The 25,602-nt window shown below is 36.7% G+C and overlaps 1 protein-coding gene across 1 annotated transcript in view; it reads left to right on the top strand.

Annotated features, from left to right (window-relative positions):
• The window catches only part of LOC118197423 (uncharacterized), a 235,726-nt gene that overhangs the window by 159,417 nt on the left and 50,707 nt on the right, over nucleotides 1–25,602 (top strand). The window contains exons 52-59 of the mRNA XM_085820180.1: nucleotides 1,260–1,373; nucleotides 1,996–2,185; nucleotides 4,044–4,175; nucleotides 6,674–6,757; nucleotides 13,250–13,446; nucleotides 14,511–14,587; nucleotides 15,873–16,029; nucleotides 17,583–17,788. Coding sequence (XP_085676306.1) covers nucleotides 1,260–1,373; nucleotides 1,996–2,185; nucleotides 4,044–4,175; nucleotides 6,674–6,757; nucleotides 13,250–13,446; nucleotides 14,511–14,587; nucleotides 15,873–16,029; nucleotides 17,583–17,788 — 1,157 coding nt within the window. The remainder of the gene's footprint in view (nucleotides 1–1,259; nucleotides 1,374–1,995; nucleotides 2,186–4,043; nucleotides 4,176–6,673; nucleotides 6,758–13,249; nucleotides 13,447–14,510; nucleotides 14,588–15,872; nucleotides 16,030–17,582; nucleotides 17,789–25,602) is intronic.

The raw sequence follows: 25,602 nt of genomic DNA, 5'->3' as shown, positions 1-25,602 counted from the left end.
ACGGAACGTGAAATCTTGTATGTGAAGCTGTTAATAGTGATGAGTATTTAAATAAAAAATTAAATTAAATTCAAATCAATTGAATGTAATTTTGCATCATTGTATAGATCAGTGGATCCCCAAATAAAGGTATGTTATGAACCTTATTGCTATGCTGGTTAAAAGGAGCAATTTTCTTACATATCGAGACACTGATTTTCAATATTATTTGTTCCCTTTCATGGACAAAAAAGGTATGAAATAAAATATATCGAGACACTGATTTTTAATATTTATTATTTGTTCCCTTCCATGGACAAAAAAGATATAAAATAAAATATATCGAGAAACTGATTTTTAAAATTTATTATTTGTTCCCTTTCACGGACAAAAAAGGTATAAAATAAAATATAAATTTAAAACAAAGTTTTCAAGTTATTACCTTGTTATGCTTAAATGCAATAAAAATGTTTTTTAGTTATCACAATACTGTTGATTATCTGTGGGTAAAACCAAAAGCGTGCAGCGTACATAAGCAATATACGAGAATAATTGAAATGGTAGCATAGAAATAACACTTATAATAATAATTTACATTCAGATCATTTAAATATCTCTTCAGTTTGGGTTTGAAATCCAAATTTTTAAAAGCCTCTGATTTTATTTTTAATCATATATATTGTGATAATTATTTTCTGCTCTCCGATGCATTTAACCAAAAATACAAATAAAAAATGTTCTTTATCTATATTTCTCATCTTCTGCTCTCGCTTTCTTAACATATGTTTGCTCTCTTCTCTAAACGTATTCTGCAATTCTCAGAGTTTCACAGTACATTCTTTTCGTTCTAGCACTTTCTATGTTAAATATTGTATTTTTAAAAATCGATTTTCTCTTGCTAAGAACAGAAAACCGGAAGTAACTTCGAAAGTCAGTAAAGCTTACGAAAACTTTGCTCAGTAAAATTTAAATATTTAAATATGTAATATTTTGCTGTTCATGATGATTGTGAGAATTATAAATATTAAATATACAGTATAGTAAAACTTCTGGTGGCCTACTTTCCTTAAACGACCATCTCAGAAGTTCATTTGTATTTTTGATAGCATAAGTAAATGTCGATTGCTGTTAATGCAAATTTCTGCATCGTGACATATATTGATCACAGCTTTGGATACATTTACCATAGATAATGAATTATGTTTTTGTTTTCAAACTTATATAATATGATTTGAATATAAAAAGCTTTGTTATGTATTATTTGAGTTTTTTTCTTCCAGGAAGTAAAGAAAGGAAGCCACTGACATGGTATTTTTTTATGAGTGGACAGAAGTATCCAGAGAAAAATTCTGCTTATCATAGTGATGGCTTTGAAAGTAAAGGAAAAAACGAAGGTAACATTGTGTATGGGAGTTGATTCTCTGATCACCTTAAATCACAAACAACTTCATTTATATTTTGATATGTTATTAAAAATGTGAATTCGAAAAATAATAACAGTGCATAAAATTATTTGGAATAAATACTTGATGAAATACGGCGACATTTTATTATGAGCTACGTTTAGAAAGTATTCATTTAGTAAAAGAAAAGTATTATTTTAAAAGAATATATCTAAGACTAGTATTCAGTATAGGCACCCAAAACACTGAGATTCATATCGTACCGCATATATCGTTTTAGCGATTTCGAGGGCGACTTACACAATTCTGTCTTCTTGAAGAGTAAAAAAATAGCATAACACTTAGAATACATTTCATAAAAGTTTTCGTGAATTTGAGGGAGACTAACACGTTTCTTATTTCAGGAACAAAAATAGTTTCACCCAAAGTATTTTTTTGCTCCTGAAGTCCCTTTTCGTTATCGAAATATTTTTTGCAGATGAAGAAAAGGGACTTGTGCGAGTCGCCCTGGGAATCGATACAGCTGTATATAAAATCTACGGTAGTCTAAGTTTATTCCCATGTTTAATCTTACAGATTGTAAGCATTTTGATCTTGTATTTCTGAATGATAGGGGACAGCAGCAGCCAGAGGGAACAGAATGTCAAGAAAATTGTTGGAATTAGTGTCAAAAACGTGCATGGTTTGTACACGAAACGAGGCTCTAACGAATGGAAAGCGCTGTGTGGGCTGAACTTGGACCTCTGCGAAGATCACATCACTGCTCTTCTAGGTCACAATGGTGCTGGGAAGACAACCACTATGTGAGTACAATATAACATACATAAGTTAGCAATTTAATCGCTGGAAAAAAGCCTAAAATTCGCTGAGCAGTCGCAGGATAAAAGGTGAAATATCGTTAAAATACCACACATTGCTGTTTACTCGAAAATTTTCCCGACTACCGATATTACTCTAATATAGCCAAAGAAGAAAATGAAGAGATTTCACAGTGCGTAACAAGAATACAATAAACAAATATATAACTAAATCAACTATAAAGTCTGGTAGTCTTAGGAAGCATAAACTACCGACTTTAAAAGACTGTAGAAGAATTATCTTGTGATTACAAGAAAACAAAATAAGAAGAGTATATGAGACCCTTTTATTTGAACACGAAGAAGTAAGAATGACCTAACTTGGGATTACACAAGCCACCACTTCTGGCTTAACTTAAATACGTAATGTTGTGCTTAAATCAAAATGCTTACTACATTTTGATTTTAGTTAGATTAGCCTAAAGGCTCACAGGATAGAATAACGCGCAGGAAAGGCTCTGGTTTGTAGAAAAGCCGGCTAAAAGCACTCAACGCTGCAGAATGAAACTGAAATTAAGTCAAATTAACAACATAACATCAAGTAGGCAGAACACGTTCTAAAATCAACTTACAAAAGCTTTGCTTAGTAATAACTAAAATGCTCGAAAATGTAAATATAAAATCATCTAATGTTTTAAAATTACAATTGAAAAAATAAATGTCAATTAAAAATCTGCTTCCTTTTACATGAGTTAAAAGTAATGTCAAAAAAGTACAATAATTTTGGTTTTCTTTAAAAATCCCTAAGAAAAATACATTGTAGGCTCTTTCTTATTTGTTTCAAATATTTGCATATCAGAAATGTTTTGATAAACCTCACAGCACATATAAACTTCTCCATCAATAAAATGCTAGTTTCATAACAAAATAAATGCTATGCAGAATGTTAGTTATTTTACAGCATTGTATTAAGCATTTTGGGGGCTTAATTATAATAACTTTGCCGCTCTGAATCGGTTTAGTGGTTAGCGCTGCTGACTGTTGCTTCTTTAGCTTTTTCCATGGCTCGTATCCTGGGGAAGGTTTGAATGTTTGTTAAATGTACAATGACTGTGTGTCAAAATACTGGAGAATCAAAAGTTCCCTCGGATGAGTGACCACCGAATCTGTTCCTGGGCTATGCACTCCATTAAAACTGAGACAGGTGTGACCTTCTCCCTCCGGGTGTAATATCGACCGCACTTTGTGTTGCACCTTGAGCAATGTTATCGGTGAATCTAAAATCACCGATGGGTATCAGCTATTTTCGATGAATGCATTAAGTTGCAAGTGTCTAACCATTTGAACAACAACTATCATACTTTCTTAAAAGTATTGATGTCTTAGTCGACGGGTAGCTTGAATCAACAAAACTGGGTCCTTTCTCTATAGCATAAACCATAAATGCTCATATTTAAACCATGTCTTAATACCATGGATCAACATAGATGTTTTCACCATACTATACAGCCCACTAATGTAACTCAGACCAGAGATTTGTATTGATTAACTAATCATTTCTTCTAAGCATCATATTGTCTTACAGAAGTTTACGTATCAGCGGCTAACATGGATTAGTAAAACTATTTTATTCACACTGCAGATGGACCCCGTCCTATGGGCCATCCATAAATAGTATATGTTTATACAATATGGACTGCCCATGGTTATATAGTTGTTGCCACCAATACAATATTTCGCATTTAGCAAGCGAATGTTTACTATAAAAGGTAAAAACTAAAGTTTAAAGAAGAAAGCTCGTCAAAGGTATTTAAATAACCTTTCTAATTTTATGTCTCTTACTAAAATCTTTTTACTTTTTCAGAAAGATTTTAACTGGTCGAATGAGCCCAACAGCTGGATCCGTGACGGTATATGGATTGCCTATCCCTGAGAAAATTGCGGAAGCGAGAAAGCTCATAGGATTCTGCCCACAGAACAATACTCTGTATGCCAAGTAAGTTCTCAAATGAACCATTTCCTTTGGGACAAGAACAGTTGCAGGGTTTTATATATATATAATTCAGTCACACAATATATAAATTCAATAATATAAATTCAGTCACACAATCTAATTTGATTTTTTTACTTTTTTAAGCCCCAAAGGAGCTATTGTATTGAGTCTCGAAATGGGATTTTCGTTAATTCACTATGAGCGGCGTATCGTTCTTCAAATTGTTGAATGTTTGTATGCTCTTCGCACTGTGAACATTCGACTGTACCACCAAATTTTGAATAACATAGTCCTGCACCCGAAAATGTGCACATGGAAGCCTGAATTTTGAATTGCGTATTTGTTTATTATTTATTTCATATTTGTAAAATTTTAATGAATTTTTGATTAACAAACTCAACGATTTGTAAAAGAGTAGTGGCAACGCTATTCGGAATAAAACATTTTTATCTCCAGCGCACGAGACCTTTCCCATTTGGGAAAATATAAGAAATTTATCTTTAATTTACAAAGAATTTAATTGACAAACTTGGCTTGATGAAAGCAATGTTTTGCCGCTGCCAGAAACAGAATAATTTTATCTACCACGAGCCGGTGTGTTGCCATTCAGTAAAGCCTAAGATAGTTTCATATTTAATCTGGAAGAATACTGAGTAATAAACTAAGCGATGTAAAAGCAATAAACAAAGTTCCTAAGAATATTTTTCTTCTACTTTTTAAGGTTTGAATAAACATGTAGTAAAATCATTAGATATACAAATAAAAATATTTAATATTTTTATGAAATTACACTAGCTTTATTCGTTGTTGTTGTTCTCGTGTCCAGCACTGAGAAGAAAATATGATTTAAAACAGGGCTCCAGGATTAAACCTCTCCAAAGGTCCGAACTGCTGCGACCGCTAGCTGCGATACCGACTAATTAAAATCATTATATACTTTTTCTTTTTTTAAATATCTATTTTAGAGGCTAGTTTTTAAAGAAATAATATACTGAATATGAAAATATGCATAGCAACCTCGAACACTCTATCGGGAATTCTAAAGTTACGCTACTTTAAAATATTTTATGATTTCCCTGTTGAATTGAGTTTTAAGTAACGTAAATGCGAAGAACGTGATATATAATAAATAAAGTTAACGCATCAAAACTTAATCATAAAAATATTTTGTTAAAAAAAAATATTTTGTTAGCCAACCTTACTAAAAAAACTGAATATTGATTCGATGAACTGTGAAATCCCTGAAAAATATAAAAATGTATGCCAACATTTAACACCGCATCGGAAATTCTAACTATATGCTAATATGCAGCTAAAATACTATAAAAAATTTTTTGATTTTTTGCTGAACAATGGGGCGTAAGCGAGAAGAAAACAAGACAAAGTAAACAGAAGAAAATCAACCATAACGTCTGAAAGGTTTCATTTTTAACGGTTGCCCAAAAGGGTTTGTTAAGTTTTTTTCACGCTCTCGCTTAGCTCACAGTTTACCAGTCTACTGACACACACTCCTACCTTTTCTTTTCCTCTTTTAACTGTATTATCAAGCGTAAGTTTCTTCCCACTTATGCAGTACACAATTTAACATCAATAATATAAAATTTTCAAAAGCAACATACGTTCAGAATACCCGATGCAGCGTTTAGTGTTGGCATACGTTTTTCTGTTTTTAGCCGAATGGGATATTAGTCTCAAGACGGCATTTTACGTTGAATCAGTATAAACGGCGTATCACTTTCCGTGTTGTTGCCTCCAAATATTAGCAAATGCCTTCAAATATATATAAATATATTTAAAGAAATTAAATGATGAAGAATATGCATGAATTCATGCTTGTTTCCCTTATTGTGAAAACCCAAAGGTAAAAAGAGCCATCAAATTCTGAATAACGTAGTCTTTCACCCGAACATAGGTACCTGAAAGCCTGAAATTTCAAATTTCGTACGTGTTTTGTTATTTATTTCATATTTTGTAAAACTTTAAGGAATTTTTGATTAAGAAACTCAAAGATTTCAATGACTGCAATGGCAACACGAAAAATAAATAAATAAAATAAAAAACATTTTTATAACCAGCGCGCGAGCTGTCTATCGGAATTTCTAAAGATATGGAGTTTTTAAATATTTTGAAATTTTGCTGTTGAATCAAATTTTATGTAGCGTAAGCACCAAGAACATAATATTTAATAAAGTAAATACACAAAATATTAATAAAAAGATAAAAAAGTTTTGTCAAGACAGCTTGTTAAGGAAACTGAACATTGATATGAGGAACTGTGAAAAGACTAAGTGGGTTCACAGTACAAGTAAGAAAAAAATAAAGATATTTAGAGGACGAAATTTTGAGATTTTCACCAAGTATTAAAATCTATCGGGATACCTGTCTGTGCCTACATAGATAGAACAATATTACATTTTTAACAGAGTGTATTTGCTTGAATTTGGCTAAAAGCATTTTCTTCGGTATATTCGATTTTTTTATATATACTTCTATGTTCTTAGGCTGACTGTTCGAGAACATTTATACCTCTTTGCTCAGTTGAAAGGACTTCTGGATAGCGCTAGCATCGATGAAGATGTTGAAAAGTAAGTATTTTACATGCAGAAAATTCGACTTATTGATATAAAAATCTGTTTGCCCTTTTTGCTTAATGTTCTTTATTATAATTCAGTTATAAATCAGTTCTGTTCATCATATGTCGTTAAGTAATTTATTATGTATTTTTCATTAAATGCAGAATATAATTTTAAAAATTTTATTCTCAGAAATCAATCTACTATTTTCTTCAATTATTTTTTCTTGATAAAGTTATTCAGTTATACACAGCCGAATACGTAAGCCTACATGTGTGTGTCTGCGGAGCTTTGATTTTGGGCAGGATATAAGCGCATGAATGATTTTCCGGCTTGTACTCCCTCACGACATTCGTCGTATCTGTTGAGTTAATTTTATAAAGTATTAGGTAAAATGAGTAACAACGAGCATATGGATCACAGAATGAGATGAAGAATTGTCGGTAGATTGCAGGCAAGCCAGTTATAAGCGCAGGTGGCTATAGAGCTTAATGTAACGCCTAGTGTCGTCTGCAGTTTATGAAAACTGTTTCAAGACACTGGATCCATTATAGAGAAGATCTGGACAAGGTCAACAAGATCCACAACGACGAATGAGATTGTTATTTGGCACTTTCAGGGCGGCGACACAGGACTAATACAGTGCTGCCACTGGAATTCGAGTTTCACGGTCTACAGTTGCCGAAAGGCTTCAAGAGATAGGGATGTATGCCAGAAGACCCGTTGTTTGTGTCCAGCTTACTGAAGCACAAAAGCCAGCACATTTATCATGGTGTAGAAAACATGCATATTGTACCAGACTTCCGTGAAGCACCGTGCCTTTTTTTACAGATGAGTCGAGATTCATCTTCGACACTGATCCTTGGCATACCTGTAGCTGGAGAGAGCCTCGAACACGATACCTCTCCTCTTATCAGGGAAAAGGGTCATTACAGTGGTGGAGGTGTAATGGTTTGGTCAGGCATTATGTTGGACAGTCGCACACCCTTGAACGTATTTGACAAAGGTTCCCGGACTGCTATGAGATACAGAGAGGAGATCTTAGAACCCTATGTGCGATTTTTCAGGGGCGCAGTTGGTCCTGGGTTCTTGTTAATGAACGACAACGCTCGTCCACATAGAGCTCAGCTAGTCGACGATTACCTGGAAAGTGAAACAAGATATCAGCCGCATATGAATGATCTCCTGACCTTGACCTTGTACAGCATGTCTGGGACGGTTTTGGAAGGCAATTTGATCTCGACATCCCCCTTCGAGAACCATTCCGGAGTTGAAAATTCCCTTGTTGCAGGAAAGGAATCGACGCCCCAAGGACTCCTCCACTTCTTCCAGTCCACTATGCCGCCAGACAACGTGACCTGTCTGGCTGTGAGAAGGGACCATACCCCATATTAAACTCATTTTCAGTTTGATATCATAGCTTGTATTTTAAAGCTTTTCTGATAATCATGCGCACAAAAATGACTTCCGAATGGCACATTTCGTTGTCTGTTATAAATGCACATTCATATCAAATTTCATAAAAGGTCCGTCCATTAGTTTTTCAAATATTCGACATAATGTGTAAATTCTCTTACTTTTGCACACGAGTGTATATGACTGGGCGATAAAAACAAGTGAGGCAGAACTTACCTGTAGGGAGACTTTAACTAATCGTACAGCAAAGGATTACTCATAGTCCCTTACCTGCATGGGTTGAACCGACCAAGGTTTTTTCCCAAAGACTGTTTGCAAATCGTATTTCCGTTTCTATTTCTTGAAAAACGTACAGCGCATTGAGAGACCGCGGTTCTGCAAATAATGCTTTCAACCATTATGTTTTACTGGCGAAGTAACACCACAGTCGACCGTAATGATAATTTAGATGTTTATTAAGATGCTTAAGAAACTGGCTGTTTTAAAGTTTCCGAAATTCTCCTTTATAGCAATCTTTTTAATAACACATTTATTCCATTCCTGTCGGTTATTGGAATGAATGTGTTAATTAACGAGAAAAATTGAGTAGTTGTTGGAAAACCCAAACCCCACGTCCTCTGATTTCCATATGAAGTACTACAACTTCCGCTGCGTTCAGGTAACAGTGAAGCTGTCACAAAATTGGACTGAGTTTCAACAAAATTTCAATCAGAGGCTGTTTCTCGTTTATGCATGTTAATTTTATAGGTGAACCTCTTGGTTTGTTTATTGTTGAAATGCATATTTTCTTCAAGCACTATATATCTAGTTTGAAAAACTAGTTGCTATTACTAAGAAAACAGTATGTTCATATGAAATTATTGTTGCTCTTTTCGTTTTTGGTGAAAAAATGTGCTCGCTTCTACACTGACTACCAATAAGTATTTGGACACCTATGCAAATGACGATATCTGCGGTCCCAAGGTACGCCACGGACTCCGCCGGTATATATCGTGTAGGAAACAGCATCGGCTTTAGTCGCATGCAAGATGCCTCGCAGTTCGGAGCTCTCTGATTTCGAGAAAGGTATAATTATCGGGTATCACAAATGTGGCCGATTCTTAAGGGACATATCTAGCGATCTGAAGTACCCAAACAGTGACACACTCGACAGTGGCCTATGTGATTAAGAAGTGGAAGGTGAGCGGTGATTGTCGGAATGTGCCCCGAGTCGGCAGACCAACGAAACTGGGAGATAGAGACCGACGAGTGCTGTCCAGAGAAATTCGGAAGAACCGCACCCAACCGATGGCCCTCATCCGCGAGGAGTTTAAACAGGCATCCGGGAGTATTGTTTCACTGAATACCATTCGTAAGAAAGCACATCTGCTTGGTTTTCATGGTCGTGCTGCTGCCCATAAGCTTTTGATCATAAAGTTCAACCGCGCTGCTCGGTTAATGTGGTGCAAAGAATATCGAAATTGGACCGTAGATCATTGGAAACGGGTTCTTTGGAGTGACGAATCAAGGTTCACCCTTTACCGTTCGGATGGCAGGGTCTGGGTCTGGCATCTACCTGGAGAACGTCTCCTGCTAGAATGCATTGTGCCAACACTCAAGTTTGGCGGAGATGGAATTATGATCTGGGGGTGTTTCTCCTGGTATGGGCTGGGACCCTTGGTCCCCATTCATGGTAAGCTCAACTCCGATGCCTACTGCACTATTTTGGATGACAATGTGCTTCCTACGTTGTGGCAGTTTTACGGGTTGGACCCCTGTTACTTTCAGGACGACAATGCCAGTTGTCATGTTTCGACGTTAACCAAGGCTTGGTATGGTGCCAATGGAGTTCATCGAATTGACTGGCCTGCCCAGAGACCAGACCTGAACCCTATCGAGAACCTCTGGGACGAGTTGCATCGCCGAATTCAGGGGTGCACTATCTGTACAAAATCGGTGAAGGAACTTCTATGTCTTCTCCAAGCCGAGTGGAAGAAAATACCACTAGCTGTCATACAAAGACTTGTGGAAAGTATGCCCCGGAGGGTCCACGCTGTAATTACCTCTCGTGGAGGCTCTACCAACTATTGATTTTGAATAAAGTTAGTTTTTCTTTTCTATCACAGGTGTCCAAATACTTATTGGTAGTCAGTGTATTCATCTTTTCTAAAAGAGGCATCCTGAATTGGAAATGTTGGCGAAACCTTTTCTTTAGGTAGACTGTTTCTTTAGGTAGACAGTCCGCTTAAACAACTTTTATATATTCCACTGCAATTCTATGCATGCTATTTCAAGTTCGCAGATAAGTTTGATGTCAATAGAGAAATAAATAGCAAATCTACTGGTATACAACTAGTGTTTTCTGAAATTTCAAAACTCGAAATCTATTCTAACTGCTCTAAAATGGTAGTCAGTGCTATATATGATTCGCTGTTTACATAACGTTTTTAGATAATTTCAGTATATTAACCCTCTGCATTCGCAGCCTTTTTCGTTCCGGCGAACTATCAAATGGAAATGATTCTTCGCATATTTGGTAAATTTCTTACAACTGACTTAAAATGATTTCACACAAAATTTAAAGAAATCTAATGCTTCTCATCACAGTCTTCATCATTGCTTTCCTCCTGACTATCTTCAAGCAGTCTAGGAATAGACGTAATTTCGTTCTTCATCAACAAAAACTGGAATTCACATTTACTTGAACTGATTCCTTGAGCGTATTTTTGCTTATTGCGCTACGTAACTTGGAAAGTGATATTCTTAGTGCCACAATTATCGAGTTCGAATTAACGTGGAGGACACATATATGACAATAAAACTAAAAAATCTTATGTGTACGCCATACGACTTCCTTGTACGGAATATTAAATTGTACGCATTGTTTCGTGCAAATCATTTAAACTTATTGCATTGAATTAAATATACTTCGTCGATAGTGCATAAACCACAATAGAATAAATGCACTCTTTAAAATTCACTATATATTTTTACCATAGCGACACTCTGGCGCTAGGTTCACTTAACAACGTTATATTTCATTCACATTATAACTCAGAATGCACAAAATTTATATCATTTGAAGAATTATCTAATCGTTGCCACATGTTCTATTCAAATACTATAATAAATCCAGAACGATGTTTAAAAGAAATTAAGCAAACAAAACAAAAAAGAAACAGTTTTTCACATACGATTCAATATTTCTCATTCAATTAATTCAGTTCTCCCTTCGCAACAAGGCAAAAATATATAAAAACTCAAAATATCTATATTAAAAATTACGAAGTAAATCTTAAACACTTATTTCCTCGACGAAATTCCAAAAAGGATTAAACACGATTTAATCCGCAATAATAAATGAAGGCGTTATCTTTGTTGTTGCAAAGCTTAGTCTCTCTAGATTGGCTACAAATCTATTATTCGGCTGTTTCAAATGCAAACAAACATATCCGCCATGTTATTTAAAAATTATGCTTAACCGCACTTAAACAGCTTTTAAATTGTTGATAATTCTACAAATATTGCTTGCAGATTTCCTAAAGACATAAAACCCTTAACCGGAAGATAAGAACAAGATAATTCTATCATTTTTAAAGCAAAAAATGCACAATTTACAAAGATATAAGAGAAAGAAACTGAGATCACTAAGCCGGGTAACAGAGTGGATATATATATATATATATACGTTTCGAGGTGCCGACTGCAACCAAAATACGAGGTGCACATCTACATGTTATAACAGTCCTATATACAAAATTTCAACGTTCTGAAGCTAGTCTTTTTTGAGTTATGCGAGATACGTACGTACGCACAGACGTCACGAATATTTCTCTTCAGAATTTATTTTAAAGCAGTTTTATAATTTTTTTGAAGGAAAAGAGTCTTATTCTGTCCTTACGTACAGATGCCACGCAAAATCATCGTTAAATTGCATTCGATAGCCGTCAAAATTTATGTTTTCGTTCAAATATGCTGCCTGAAACTTTTCGCGATTACAATACTTCCTTTTTACTTCATACAAAGAAGTGAAAACGTATTTACGATTAAATATTGGCCGTTGCTTTATACGCACATATTGTTGAATACCCAATGAAGCTATACTGCCCGACAAAACCCAAGCAAACATCGGTACTACTTGAATTATTGCATCAAACCGAGGGGTGGTCGAGAGTCACCTCTCGAGTTACCGCATCAAATTAAGTGGTAACTGAGAGTCAACTCTCGAGTGCAAAGGGTTAAGTTGTTGCATTTAATACAAGAATTCTTCACTATCAAATTAATTTCAAATACATTGTAAGATCTACTCGTTTATCTTCTGATGTGATAGCTGCAGTATGTGTAGAAACCACACAGGAGAAGGGTAAAAATATCCCTTTATTAACTCTTTAAAATTCACAATGCGTCGATTTGACGCTAATACACTACGCCTGACTCGGGAGCTAACTCAAATAACAAGAACTAAACTAAGAATTTGAAGATTTTAACAAGTAGTAGAATTACAGGGCTCAGATAATCCTGTTATCTAAAACCGCGTCGAAAATCTAATGGCAGCAAAGTAATAGCTATTACTCCACGTTTACCAGCAATAACTGCAGAAAAGAAGCTCACGCTACACAGCTACAGGCGCTTGCCCAAACTCTCTAACTTTCCCTTCTAGAACTCGGTATTGAAACTTTTCTCCTCAAAGTAGAATTTGCATTACTTCACACGCGCTACCAAATTTAAATATTCTGGCATTGACAATGAAGGCTTATAGGAATGAAAGTAAACTTAAATTTAACTGGTTATTAAAATTAAATATAAATTCCTACAACATAATTTTTCAAACGTCATTTATTAGTTAGTTTTTGTCTTGGATTGGAAAAAGAGCGTGTCAGGTTTAATGAAGTAACCATTTATATCCAGCAAAAACCACTTTAAGCAACTCTCCTTTCCAAATTCCTTCCTTCTGTGTTCGGTTCTGTGACACGAACTGCATCAATAAGTACTGAGGGTAGGACATGCTTAGTTTAGGAAAACAATAATTTAGATTTTCCCAATATAATTTAATTTTGGTAAAATATTGTAGAAATATCGCTGGCTTAAATTCTTTCGTTTTTTCCTTAGAATGCTGCAAAGTCTGAATTTAGAGGAAAAGCAGCATCAACCAGCAGAAGTCCTATCCGGTGGCCAGCGAAGACGACTGTGCGTGGGCATCGCTTTCATCGGCGATTCCAAAGTGATTATTCTTGACGAGCCAACCAGCAGTGTGGATCCCGTTGCTCGCCGCAGCATATGGGACCTGATTCTCAAATATAAGAAAGGTACTTTTACACAGCTTTATTTAGCTTAATTTCCCTCTTTGTTTCTTTGAACTAAAATTTGCAATTAATCTTCGACTCTACGTTTGAAATTTTAACTTATGTTTGCTTTAGATACAATGTTCCATAGTATTGCTTCAAAATTTTGACGTAGGGAATTTTAACTTAGTATTGAAATTTTCTCATCGATCCTTCTTTAACGATCAATATCAGCCTTGACCAAATAATCAGAATTTCAGTTTTTTGCACCATCGCATAGATGAGAAGTAGAGGCTAGTGCAACTACAGACAGTGGTCAATTTTTTAAAACAGAAGTTTTAATATTTTTCATTCAGTACACCAAAACTTTTAAATCACGTTGATATTGGATTTTTAAATCAATCTAATTAAATAAATTGAATTTAAATTCATGCTATTGGAAATATCTGAAAATCTTGGAAAAAAGTTATAAAATCCCGCCTACTTTGTTTCTACGTTGATATCTAGGTACAATTTTCCAACATTCATAGGTAATGAATTCTTTTATTACTTTTCGAATTATGTAGACTCAATGAAGCATATGAAGCAGTTTGTAAGTTTCTGAGGAGAAAGGAGTTTGTTTGAGGCTCTGAAGGAATTTGTCAGCTTCTGTTTAAAAAACTAAGAGGTTCAAGTGAGGAATGTACTAATGAAACATATGGCACTGCAACATTCTACTCTTTTTTTAAATAAAAATGTATGTGAGTTATATTTCATGGTGTTGGCTTGAAATTTAACTCACATGAATTTTTACCATGTCACCACATTCTCGTGGGCTTTCATGAATTTAAAAAATGTTGGACTCAAGGTTTCGACTGACACAGTTTGGGGTCCTAGGCATAGAGATCTTCCATGAGCTTCTACGGGTCATTTTCCTTGTTTTCGTGAGGGGCAATCTGGGTTACTACATGTTATAGGATGATTCCGAGATTTGGAGGTTGTGGCTTAGGCAGTAATCAGACCTTATTAGGCTTTATTGAGTACAAGAGGCTCTGTTTCTTTTCAATACGTTTTAGTAATTTTATATTGTCGTTAGCTTTTTCTTATAGGCCGAACTATCCTGTTGACGACGCACCATCTGGATGAAGCAGATATCCTGAGTGATCGAGTAGCAATATTACACAAAGTGAGCAACTGCTTTCATGTTATTATAATTTTACTTAAACATTGAATGTTAGTTGTTTGTATTGAGTTGTGTTTTGCTTCTGATATTAAAAACATCCTTCGAGAGCATTTTTGAAAAACAATTTACGTTACGTTAGGTTATATTACATCACCATACCACGTATTTATTATTCACGCATCTTGATGAGTGCACAGATTATTGCATTGCCCATTTACGACCACCGATGGGTGCCAACTCGTAGATTGCATATGACCAATGAATTGATTGGGCAGCTGGCTTTAATTTTAATTCAATCATTTGTCTAAATGGCGTAATTTTAAATACACTTAATTTATAATACGTTTAACTGACAATTCTTAGATCACATGCAGCATTATTCTAATTAATAAAATATTTTCCTAATGGCTTATACTATATTCATTGGTGTAACATACATATACACACAATAATTTAGAAGAAAAGACTGACATACCTGTAATTATGATTAGTTGAACATTTATTTTACTGTTGACATACGCAAACACAAATAACGTAGCACAAAAGGCGCGCCTATTCTTTAAAAACTACGTTTTCACATTTTAGATTTTTGAAATATATCCGAAGGCAGGAGCAGTAGCAAGAGTTAGTATACTGGCGATAGTAAAGCTATAGAGAAAGAATGCTGCATGTCTAAAACGAAAGTTTAGATCAGAATGATTTAGGCAGATTAGATTTATCCATATTGCTTAATATTAAGTTTCGGTCCCCAATTTTAAATCGTTATTAACTGAAGCGTTCTGTAAGTATCTGCGTCGTTAGTGCTGTACAAGAATCTTATCATATGGATTAATTTTAAAATGACGCAGTTAATAGAGATATATAATAAGCAGTTACTATTTTAAAACATAAATGCAGGAGTAATTGGTTGTAATGCAAATTAAATACATTTTAAATTACATTAATTAGATACATTCTTAGGTAAATAAATGAAGACTTAAATTATTAAGAAGTTTAAGATTTTAAACTGCTTTCTTTATTAAATAATTACAGATCGTTTAGATTTGAAAGATAAATTCGATATTTTATTCGTATATAGAGTGGCGATACTTGCTAAGTCACGTATTAATTAATATAAACTATTAATTCACGGTAGCTAAACAGTCCAAAAATTTTGCAAGAAACTATTTTTTAACCCAACACTGCGACTGAAAAGAAAATTTATCTTACGAAATTTTCTTTTCTGTTAATTATGTGTTATAATGAAATGTCTCTGATATAGTCAAGGAAAATTTTATCTTTTATCCAGGGTCGTGTGTTATGCTACGGATCCCCTCTACAGCTGAAAAGTCGTTTTGGCAGCGGTTATCGTCTCAGCCTGTTGGTAGGTGCCGAGAAAACCGAAAGAGAAGACAGAGACTCTGGACGCGCTTCTTCCATCACTGAATTTGAGGAACCTATTAATGGTAAGGCTATTGCTGATCGGTACCGTATTAGCAGTTTATTTTACTTGCTTCATATCTTTCTGTATGACGTTGATTCAAGGACGTAGCCTTGATGCCGCCTCGGTGCCGTTTGATGTGATCGCGTTTGCCATGACTATTTTGATAACATTAAGCGAAGAGAAAAATATCAAGTGAATTTAAGTAATTTAATGTTACTATAACTATAAACATACAGAAATTTACTTTCACGAGATTTTAACTAGAAAAAAATATCATTAATATTTGATTATCTGGAATTATTAAGCAAACGTTCATTTATGAAATGTACATATTCAATACTTCTGGAAATTATTTGAAGTTCTACCCATAAACGATGATAACTGTAATCGTATCGCTTTCACTTTCAACTCCCCCCAGAGACCATTGTTTTCGCATAGTTACTAAAGAACAATTACTACAATTGTAAACATTTGAAAGATGGAAAAGGGTTACTTGTAAAACGTGGTCAAAGTATTATGCTGAATTTACTAGTGAGGCACGTTAATTAAGATCGAGCGTGGGAGACGATTCCCAATAATCTACTCGTGACATTCAGTCGACAAAGCATACATGTATTACTTATACAGAAAGACATCCCTCGTTTATGAAATTGAAGTTCTTTAAAACTGTTGCTTGTCATACAAGAGTTTACTGAATTAGCCCCATTTCACATGTTATTTTGCAGCAATAAGTTTGTAGACACATTGGGTATTTTTGGAAACGGGCAAGAGGAAAAATTTGCAATGCCTTCCCCGGGAATCGAACCGCTGACCTCTCAAACGCGCTGAGCGTGCAGACCACTACAACACGAAAGCTCGCTAAAAAGGCGGGAGAAATACCTTATATACTCCGCCTTTTAAAGGGCAATTGGGGCTTTTAGGAGTCTCGATCGCCAAATCCTGGATGAGGAGAATCATCATCCAACGCCCTTTTAGTTCGGGCGCCATTGTAGAGACATTAGGTATTTTTTTGGAAGCAGGCAAGATGAAAAATATGCAACGCCTTCGACGGGAATCAAACCGCGAACCTCTCAAACGCGCTGAGCGTGCAGAACACTACACCACGAAGGCTCGCTAAGACGGTGGGAGAAATACCTTATAAGTTTATTACTTAAAATTTTAAATTATAAGTAGTAAGGAAGAAGACAATTAAGAAGGAGTAGTCTCATTTAATCGAAACTTAAGAAGCGTAGTTATTAAGCTTTTTTCTCTGAGTAAAATAGAAGCGATGAAGACCTAAAAATGTTTAAATCGCGAAAAATCGCATTTTCATACGAGGCAAAGTGTACCATTAAGTAAAGCCAAACATAAAATATTTTTGTTAAAAAAGTATTTTTAATGCAGTAAATTGAAGTTGAAAGTGCTATTTCTTTAAATTGTGTAAAATTTCCTCGCTTTAATCGTTTTTATGCATTCATCGATTACACTTTTAAAACGGTAGATCAAGATTCCACTGCATTTTCATTCATCTTCGGATAATGTAAATACCAGAGCAAAATGTAACATATAATACAACATATACTTTCTTGTCTGTAGTGGATTGCGACGGTGTGATGGAATTTATCCAGTCTTATGTGCCAGATGCCACTCTTCTAGAAAATGACGAGAGCCATCTAGTGGTAAGCCTTCCTGTTGAGCCATTGAATAGGAAACCTCTGTCAGAATTCTTTGCTCACCTGGAGAAATGTCTTCACTTATGGGGATTTCAAAATTCTTCCTTGTCCAGTGCAACGTTGGAAGAGGTAAATGTCTATTTTTCTCCTCGGAAATAATGAAAATATATGACAGAAATATGTTCTGCTTTTGTTCAATTTGGTTTTCTTTACATTATGATGCCAAGCATTCACCATTTACGCAGTTTTGTAAATTTTGTTACTGAAAGGGAAGTGCAATATTCATGTTCCATGGTCCACGTCCAAACTGTTGAATTTTTCTTTAATTTATATTGTTACGAATTTGGTATTTAAAAAAAGCTAATGTTAGTTCAATTATAAATTAAATGGTTTTATTTCTCGCGCAGTGCAGCGCGTGACGAATATTAAAAGAAAGCTAAGCCGGAAAAATTAAAAATACAAGAGCGCGTGCGTTAAATAAATAAATATCTCTTTTTGATTTCGAGAAAGTACTGGAAAATTCTAGCGCGTGATTTTAAAATCTTATAAAAGGAGGAAAACATCTCAGTTTGTAGTAGTTGCTTAGTTTGTTGTTGTTTAGGAAACTGCCGTTGTTGATTATAGCGAATTCGCGGATTAGCGTTCTTTAGCTGTTTTGAATTACGTTCTATTGTACATTTAAGTAGTTAAAAGATAACTACTGTGAGATATTGTGATACTGCATGATAATTTGAGAACATTTAAGCATTTCTGTTGTGATAATAATAAATTTTTGTTCATTTTTCATCGGACTTGTGCATTCATTTCATAACGAACCCGTACGCACACAACAATTTTTGGTGTCAGAAGTGGGATTTGAATGCCAATAACAAGAGCGATGGAAGAGCAATTAAGGCATTTAATATCAGCCTTTGCCTCATTTAAAGAAGAAATGAAATTGGGCCAGGAATCCCTCAAGGAAGAAATGAAAGCGGCACAGGAACAAATGAAGTTGGGCCAGGAATCCGTTAAAGGAGAAATGAAATTGGGCCAGGAATCCGTTAAGGAAGAGATGAAATCTCTTAAAAATGAGATGAAAGCAGGTCAGAACGAAATGAAAAGAGAAATTACCTGCGTAATAGAAAATAAATTTGAGGCTATGGAAGGCAGAATAGACGCGGTTGAAACTAAAGTTGGACAAATAGAAGAAAGAGTTTCTTCGGTAAAAGAACAAGTAGAAGAAAGAATTTCTTCTGTAAAAGAACATATAGAAGAGAGAGTTTCTGCCGTCGAACAACAAATTGATGATAGGGTTTCTGCTGCCGTCGCCAAAGAAGTTGACAGCCTAAAGAAGTGCATAGCGACGGTAGGAAACAATTCTGAAGGTTTCAAATTTTTATCGATGCCTGCTCGTTCCGTTCTGAAACTATCTACATATGATGGGAAGACCTCCTGGCAGGTGTATAGGACACAATTTTCTATCGTTGCGGATGCGAATGGATGGGATTCCCAAGCTAAGGCCTGTCATCTCGCCGCAGCGGATATCCTGCAGACGCTTCCCGAAAATCAAAGGCTAGATTTCGAAGCTCTATCCGGCGCTTTGGAGCTGCGCTTCGGCGAGAAATGTTTAAAAGACTACAGCAGGCTCCAATTAAAATCTCGTCAACAGAAGCTCACCGAAACGCTTCAGGAGCTCGCCACGGATGTTGAAAGGCTGTCACATCACGCCTTTTCGGAGTGCCCGACAGAAACAAGGGAAATCCTGTCCCTGCAATATTTCATCGATGGCATCCGGGACCCTGAAATACAGAAAGCACTGCGAATGGCGGATGTTAAAGATCTGAAAAGCGCTTTAGTGTATGCCATGAAATTTGAGGCAGCCCAGCAAGCCACCCGTCGAGACCGCCATCCAGTCAGAGCTGCTCAAGTCCAGGAGCCAGGGGATCAAGTCACTGCTCGTCTAGACGATTTAACTAGACAACTGAACGCCTTGAGACAGAATATTGGTGACAAGAAACCGACCGTAAAGTGCTGGAACTGCGGTGCTGAAGGACACATCCGACGAAACTGCAGAACACCCCAGGGCACGGATGCTAAGACCGCTCCTAACAAACAGCAGGGAAACTAATTAGTGGCCATCTCGCGGGGCGGAGGTTGCCAGATCATGAAAGGCCCCAGTTTAAAGCGCTTCAGATTTCTGCAGTGAGAGGCGGCAGTAATGGACTTTTCATAATAGGACATATTAATGGAGTTCCCTGCAATATGACGATAGATACAGGAGCCAACGTTACCATCATCCGAAAAGATTTGGCTCAACAACTGGGAAGCAAACTTATCTGGACGCCGCCCTGCGTTACCCTACAGACTGTGTCCGGTGAGAAGATCAACATCGATGGAAAAGTAAATGCTAACATCACGTTTGGAAGTGCCGCTTACCATCACACGGCATATGTAGCAGAGATCACTGATTCTTGCATACTCGGATTGGACTTTCTAAGGAAATACAATTTTTCCTTGGACTTTAAAAATAACGAATTGCATTCTACATCTGAGGACATAGCGTTATTTGGAGTCAATGATGAAGTTAAATCTGTCCATAAAATCATAGCACAAGACAATATCACAATACCGGCAAGAACAGAAATTTTACTTCCTGGATCCATAGCCGAAAACAGAAATTTCCGCTACGGCATCATAGAATATCCCAATAACTGTAATAGCCCAAAAGGAGTACTAGTAGCCTCAACACTCGTCGACCTATCCAGAACGGTTATCCCGGTGAGAGTCGCTAATGTAACTGAGAAGGGGAGAATTATTAGGAAAGGTGAAGTGGTTGCAGCATGTACTCCAGTAACCACCGTTGAAAGAAAGAGTAACATCCAAGAATCCGTGTCCTCAGAGAGAATTACATCGGAGTTATTGCAGAATGCGCAATTAAACGATAAAGAGAGGAATGCTGCCGATCGCGTCATTAAAGATCTTCAAGTTGTTTTCTCCCGCTCGTCTTCTGACGTGGGTCGAACTAGTTTGACACAACATAGAATAGATACCGGCAATCATCCCCCGATCAAGCAACATCCAAGACGTCTACCGTTTGCTAAACAGGAAGAGGTGCGAACACTGTTAAACGATATGAAAGAAAGCGATGCCATTGAGCCTTCAGTAAGTCCATGGGCATCTCCCATCGTCCTAGTCAGAAAGAAAGACGGCTCAACAAGATTTTGCGTCGACTATCGCCGGTTGAATGAGGTTACGAAGAAAGACAGTTACCCTCTTCCTAGAATTGACGACATTCTAGACACTCTTTCTGGCAGCAAGTGGTTCTCAACACTTGATTTAAAGAGTGGGTATTGGCAGGTAGAAATACAGCCTGAAGACCGAGAAAAGACGGCATTTACTACGGGACAAGGGCTTTGGCAATTCAAGGTGATGCCATTTGGACTGTGTAATGCGCCGGCAACATTCGAACGTCTTATGGAAACTGTTTTGAAAGGCCTTTCCTACGAAGCCTGCCTCATATACCTGGACGACATCATCATCGTCGGAAAGAGTTTTGAAGAACATTTAGAAAATCTTAGGAAGGTGCTTCAGAAACTGAAAGAAGCCAATCTGAAGCTGAGTCCCGCTAAATGCAAATTGTTCCGAAAGGAAGTGACTTACCTGGGACATGTCATCTCTGCAGAAGGTGTGCGCATGGATCCTGAAAAGGTATCAGCCGTTAAATCCTGGAAACGTCCCGAAAATGTCCATCAGCTGAGAAGCTTCCTAGGGCTTTGCACCTACTATAGGAGATTCGTGAAGGACTTTTCTTCCATCGCAAGACCCCTTCACAAGCTGACAGAGAGCAACCAAAAGTTCTTGTGGACAAAAGAATGCGACGATGCATTTAACAACTTAAAGGAGGCTTTAACATCTGCTCCAATCCTGACGTATCCTCAGCTTGACCGACCATTTATTCTCGACACCGACGCGAGTAATGAAAGTGTTGGTGCTGTTTTGTCCCAAGAAATAGACGGCCAAGAACGTGTAGTGGCATACTGGAGCAAGTGCCTGTCTAAACCGGAGAGGAATTATTGTGTCACCAGGAAAGAGTTGCTCGCCATAGTCAAAGCTGTAGAACAGTTCCATCACTATCTATACGGCAGAAAATTCCTGCTCCGCACCGATCATGCATCATTGACCTGGCTTTTAAATTTCAAGAATCCTGAGGGTCAAATAGCCAGGTGGATACAGAGACTCCAAGAATATGACATCACTATCCGTCATCGTAAGGGATCATCACACGGAAACGCCGACGCCCTGTCTAGAAGACCTTGCCAAGAAAGCTGCCGATATTGTTCCAGGGTGGAAGTGAAATACGAGCTGCTGACTCCGGTCGCAAGACAAATTACAACATCAACATCGGCTGATCGAGAACCGTGGAGTGATGATGAAGTCAGGAAAGACCAGCTGGAAGACCGCGACATTAAACCCATAATTGCTTTAATGGAGTCATCAAACAGAAAACCTACCTGGCAGGACATTTCTATCTGTAGTCCTACAACCAAACAATATTGGGCACTCTGGGATTCACTTCACATTCGAAACGGCGTCTTATACCGGAAATTCGAATCGGATGATGGGAAGACGTTCCGATGGCAACTTATACTTCCAAGATCCCGCATTCCTGATGTCCTTAAAGAGTTACATAGCACCCCTACTGGAGGTCACTTTGGAATAATGAAGACCTTGCAGAGAGTTCGTGAGCGTTTTTACTGGAATAATGCAAAGGATGACGTGCAAAAGTGGTGCCGATCTTGCGATGCCTGTGCAGGTCGGAAAGGACCGAGGAGACGCAGCCGAGGCAAGCTGCAACGTTACAACGTAGGGGCGCCTTTTGAACGTATCGCCTTTGACATCCTGGGACCTCTGCCACGAACTGCTGATGGCAACAAATACATACTCGTTGTCATTGATTACTTCACCAAGTGGCCTGAAGCTTATCCTATTCCTGATCAAGAGGCTGTCACAGTAACTGAGGTAATGATACAGCACTGGATTTCCAGGTTCGGAGTGCCTCTTCAGTTACATTCCGATCAGGGAAGGAATTTTGCCTCGGCAGTAATCAAAGAACTATGCAAACTACTCGGCATTGACAAAACTCAAACGACGCCATTGCATCCCCAGTCGGACGGCATGGTAGAGAGGTTCAATCGAACCATCCTTAATAACCTCTCATTAGTGGTTTCCAGAAACCAACAGGACTGGGACAAGAAATTACCACTCTTTTTACTGGCTTACCGCAGTGCTGTCCACGAGACTACCGGCTATTCTCCATCACAGATGCTCTTCGGTCGTGACCTTCGTCTGCCTTGTGATCTATTGTTTGGCCGCCCTCCGGATGCTCCTTCATCGTCTGAGGAATATATTCAAGATCTCCAGGCCCGGTTTGAAGTGATGCACAACTTTGCACGAGAGCGAGTCAACTTGGCGACGGAGAAGATGAAGACCCGCTACGACACAAGAGCTACTGAACATCAGTTCCACGAAGGAGACAAGGTGTGGTTGTGGAATCCGACTCGACGGAAAGGACTTTGTCCGAAATTACAGTCACCTTGGGATGGCCCGTATACAGTCCTAAAAAGGCTGAATGACGTCGTGGTTCGGATTCGTAAGTCTTCGAACTCTAAACCTAAAGTCGTTCATTACGACAGGTTAGCTCATTACTATGGCCATAGTACGTAATGTAAATAATTGTAAATAGTATCAGACCATGGTCCTTTTTGTTTATAAATATGTATTTAGTATTTGATTTGTATTTAATAATTGATTTGCATTTAGTATTTGATTTGTATTTAGTATTTGTTTTGTATTTAGTATTTGATAGCATTTGATTTGTTTAAGTTAGTTATTGCATTTATTGTTTATATTGTTTGATATTGTAATGTAATGTTTATGCCTCAGTTGCATTTATGCCACAGTTGTAAGTTTAGCTTCCTGTCCAGGGATTGTACTGCCCGGGACGTGCAGTCCTTGGGAAGGGGGCAGTGTTACGAATTTGGTATTTAAAAAAAGCTAATGTTAGTTCAATTATAAATTAAATGGTTTTATTTCTCGCGCAGTGCAGCGCGTGACGAATATTAAAAGAAAGCTAAGCCGGAAAAATTAAAAATACAAGAGCGCGTGCGTTAAATAAATAAATATCTCTTTTTGATTTCGAGAAAGTACTGGAAAATTCTAGCGCGTGATTTTAAAATCTTATAAAAGGAGGAAAACATCTCAGTTTGTAGTAATTTCTATGCTAAAATAGAACTTTCTCAATACGAACATATCCGTAATCTGATAAATTATGATCCTACTATAGAAATTGCAGCAAAGCGCCCAAGAGGCATCTTCCATATCAGCAAATGGTGAAATGTGTATATATTGTACATAGTACTATTATCTTTATTTTATCTTCATTGTGTCATTTTACCAGTGTCTTTGAAACTTTATAGACTTATGGACATGATCCGTGTACCTGGATCTTCAAAGCACTGATCTTATATTTGTCATTTTCGTAATCTTCTTATTGTTATATCAGAGACTTTGTAATATTGTGGACTTATGGACATGATCCGTGTACCTGGATCTTCAAAGCTCTGATTATTTATTGCTAGTGTAAAATGTTTTTCACCATTTGCCACTTCGCTCAAATACCGCCGTCCCTATATGTACATAGTGTATAGTTACAGTAACTCATGTGCCTCAGTGTTGTACAAGAACTTTAGTGTTTAATTTCTCAGACCAAGACTTCACTGAATTGTGATATCTACTATTTCAAGATGCATTGGGCTGTGGACAGTTCACGGGAGGGTGACTCCCACGTGACTACTACTGTCCAACCTGTGTTTTACAGAAAGGATGAATTTGAATATTTTGTTTAGCTAATCTGTTGCACTTAGTTGTGTCATTTGTCTTCATTTAGATCGCGATATTAGTTTAATTATTCCAATCTAGATAACCTGTTTCAAAACTTGATAATTATTAATATTTCCAATATTTCTCATTGTACGCGTAAGCTGGTGACCACCCACGTGACAGGCTCCTGCCAATCATCTCCCTTATTCCATCTACATTTCCCAAAATTTGACAAGTTTCGCCTAGTTGGCGCGGCGTAAATCGCCTTAATTAAAAACTTAAGTACCAACGCCTTAGGGCAATTTACCAACAGAGACGGTTAAAGTAGCGGTTGGCTACTAATTGCCGCCTAGCCATTGACTCGATTTCGATTTCGATTTCAGTTTGTAGTAGTTGCTTAGTTTGTTGTTGTTTAGAAAACTGCCGTTGTTGATTATAGCGAATTCGCGGATTAGCGTTCTTTAGCTGTTTTGAATTACGTTCTATTGTACATTTAAGTAGTTAAAAGATAACTACTGTGAGATATTGTGATACTGCATGATAATTTGAGAAAATTTAAGCATTTCTGTTGTGATAATAATAAATTTTTGTTCATTTTTCATCGGACTTGTGCATTCATTTCATAACGAACCCGTACGCACACAACAATATTATGCTTCCAAGCATTTATTATTTACGCAATTTGGTAAATACTGTTCTTGAAGAAAGTGTAATATTCACGTTCCACGCGGTCCTTCTAATACCAATTTCTTATTATGCCTCGATGTGACAAAAAAGCTTAAATTCAGCTTTCAATTTTAATTAGTTTACTAGTTTACAGTTATTGGAGAAGTCGATAATCTTTATTCGGCGTGTCATTTAAACTTAAATTACTTTACAGTTGTTTAACAAAGAAGACATTTAAAAGTAATAAATGCAATTCTTAATAACTTATATCTTTATATTTTAATAAAATTTATAATTATAATTTTTAAATATATTTCATTTTTAATAGGCCAAACTGATCATTTGTTTGAACATTTTCAGCCCTTTTGCAATTAACAAGGATGCTTTTATCTCATTATATTACATTCCCAGTACAGAAT

Source organism: Stegodyphus dumicola, chromosome 7 (assembly GCF_044657685.1).
Source record: "Stegodyphus dumicola isolate Sdum_Otavi_A_Nest chromosome 7, ASM4465768v1".
Taxonomy (NCBI): domain Eukaryota; kingdom Metazoa; phylum Arthropoda; class Arachnida; order Araneae; family Eresidae; genus Stegodyphus; species Stegodyphus dumicola.
This window is presented reverse-complemented; position numbering and strand designations above follow the sequence as displayed.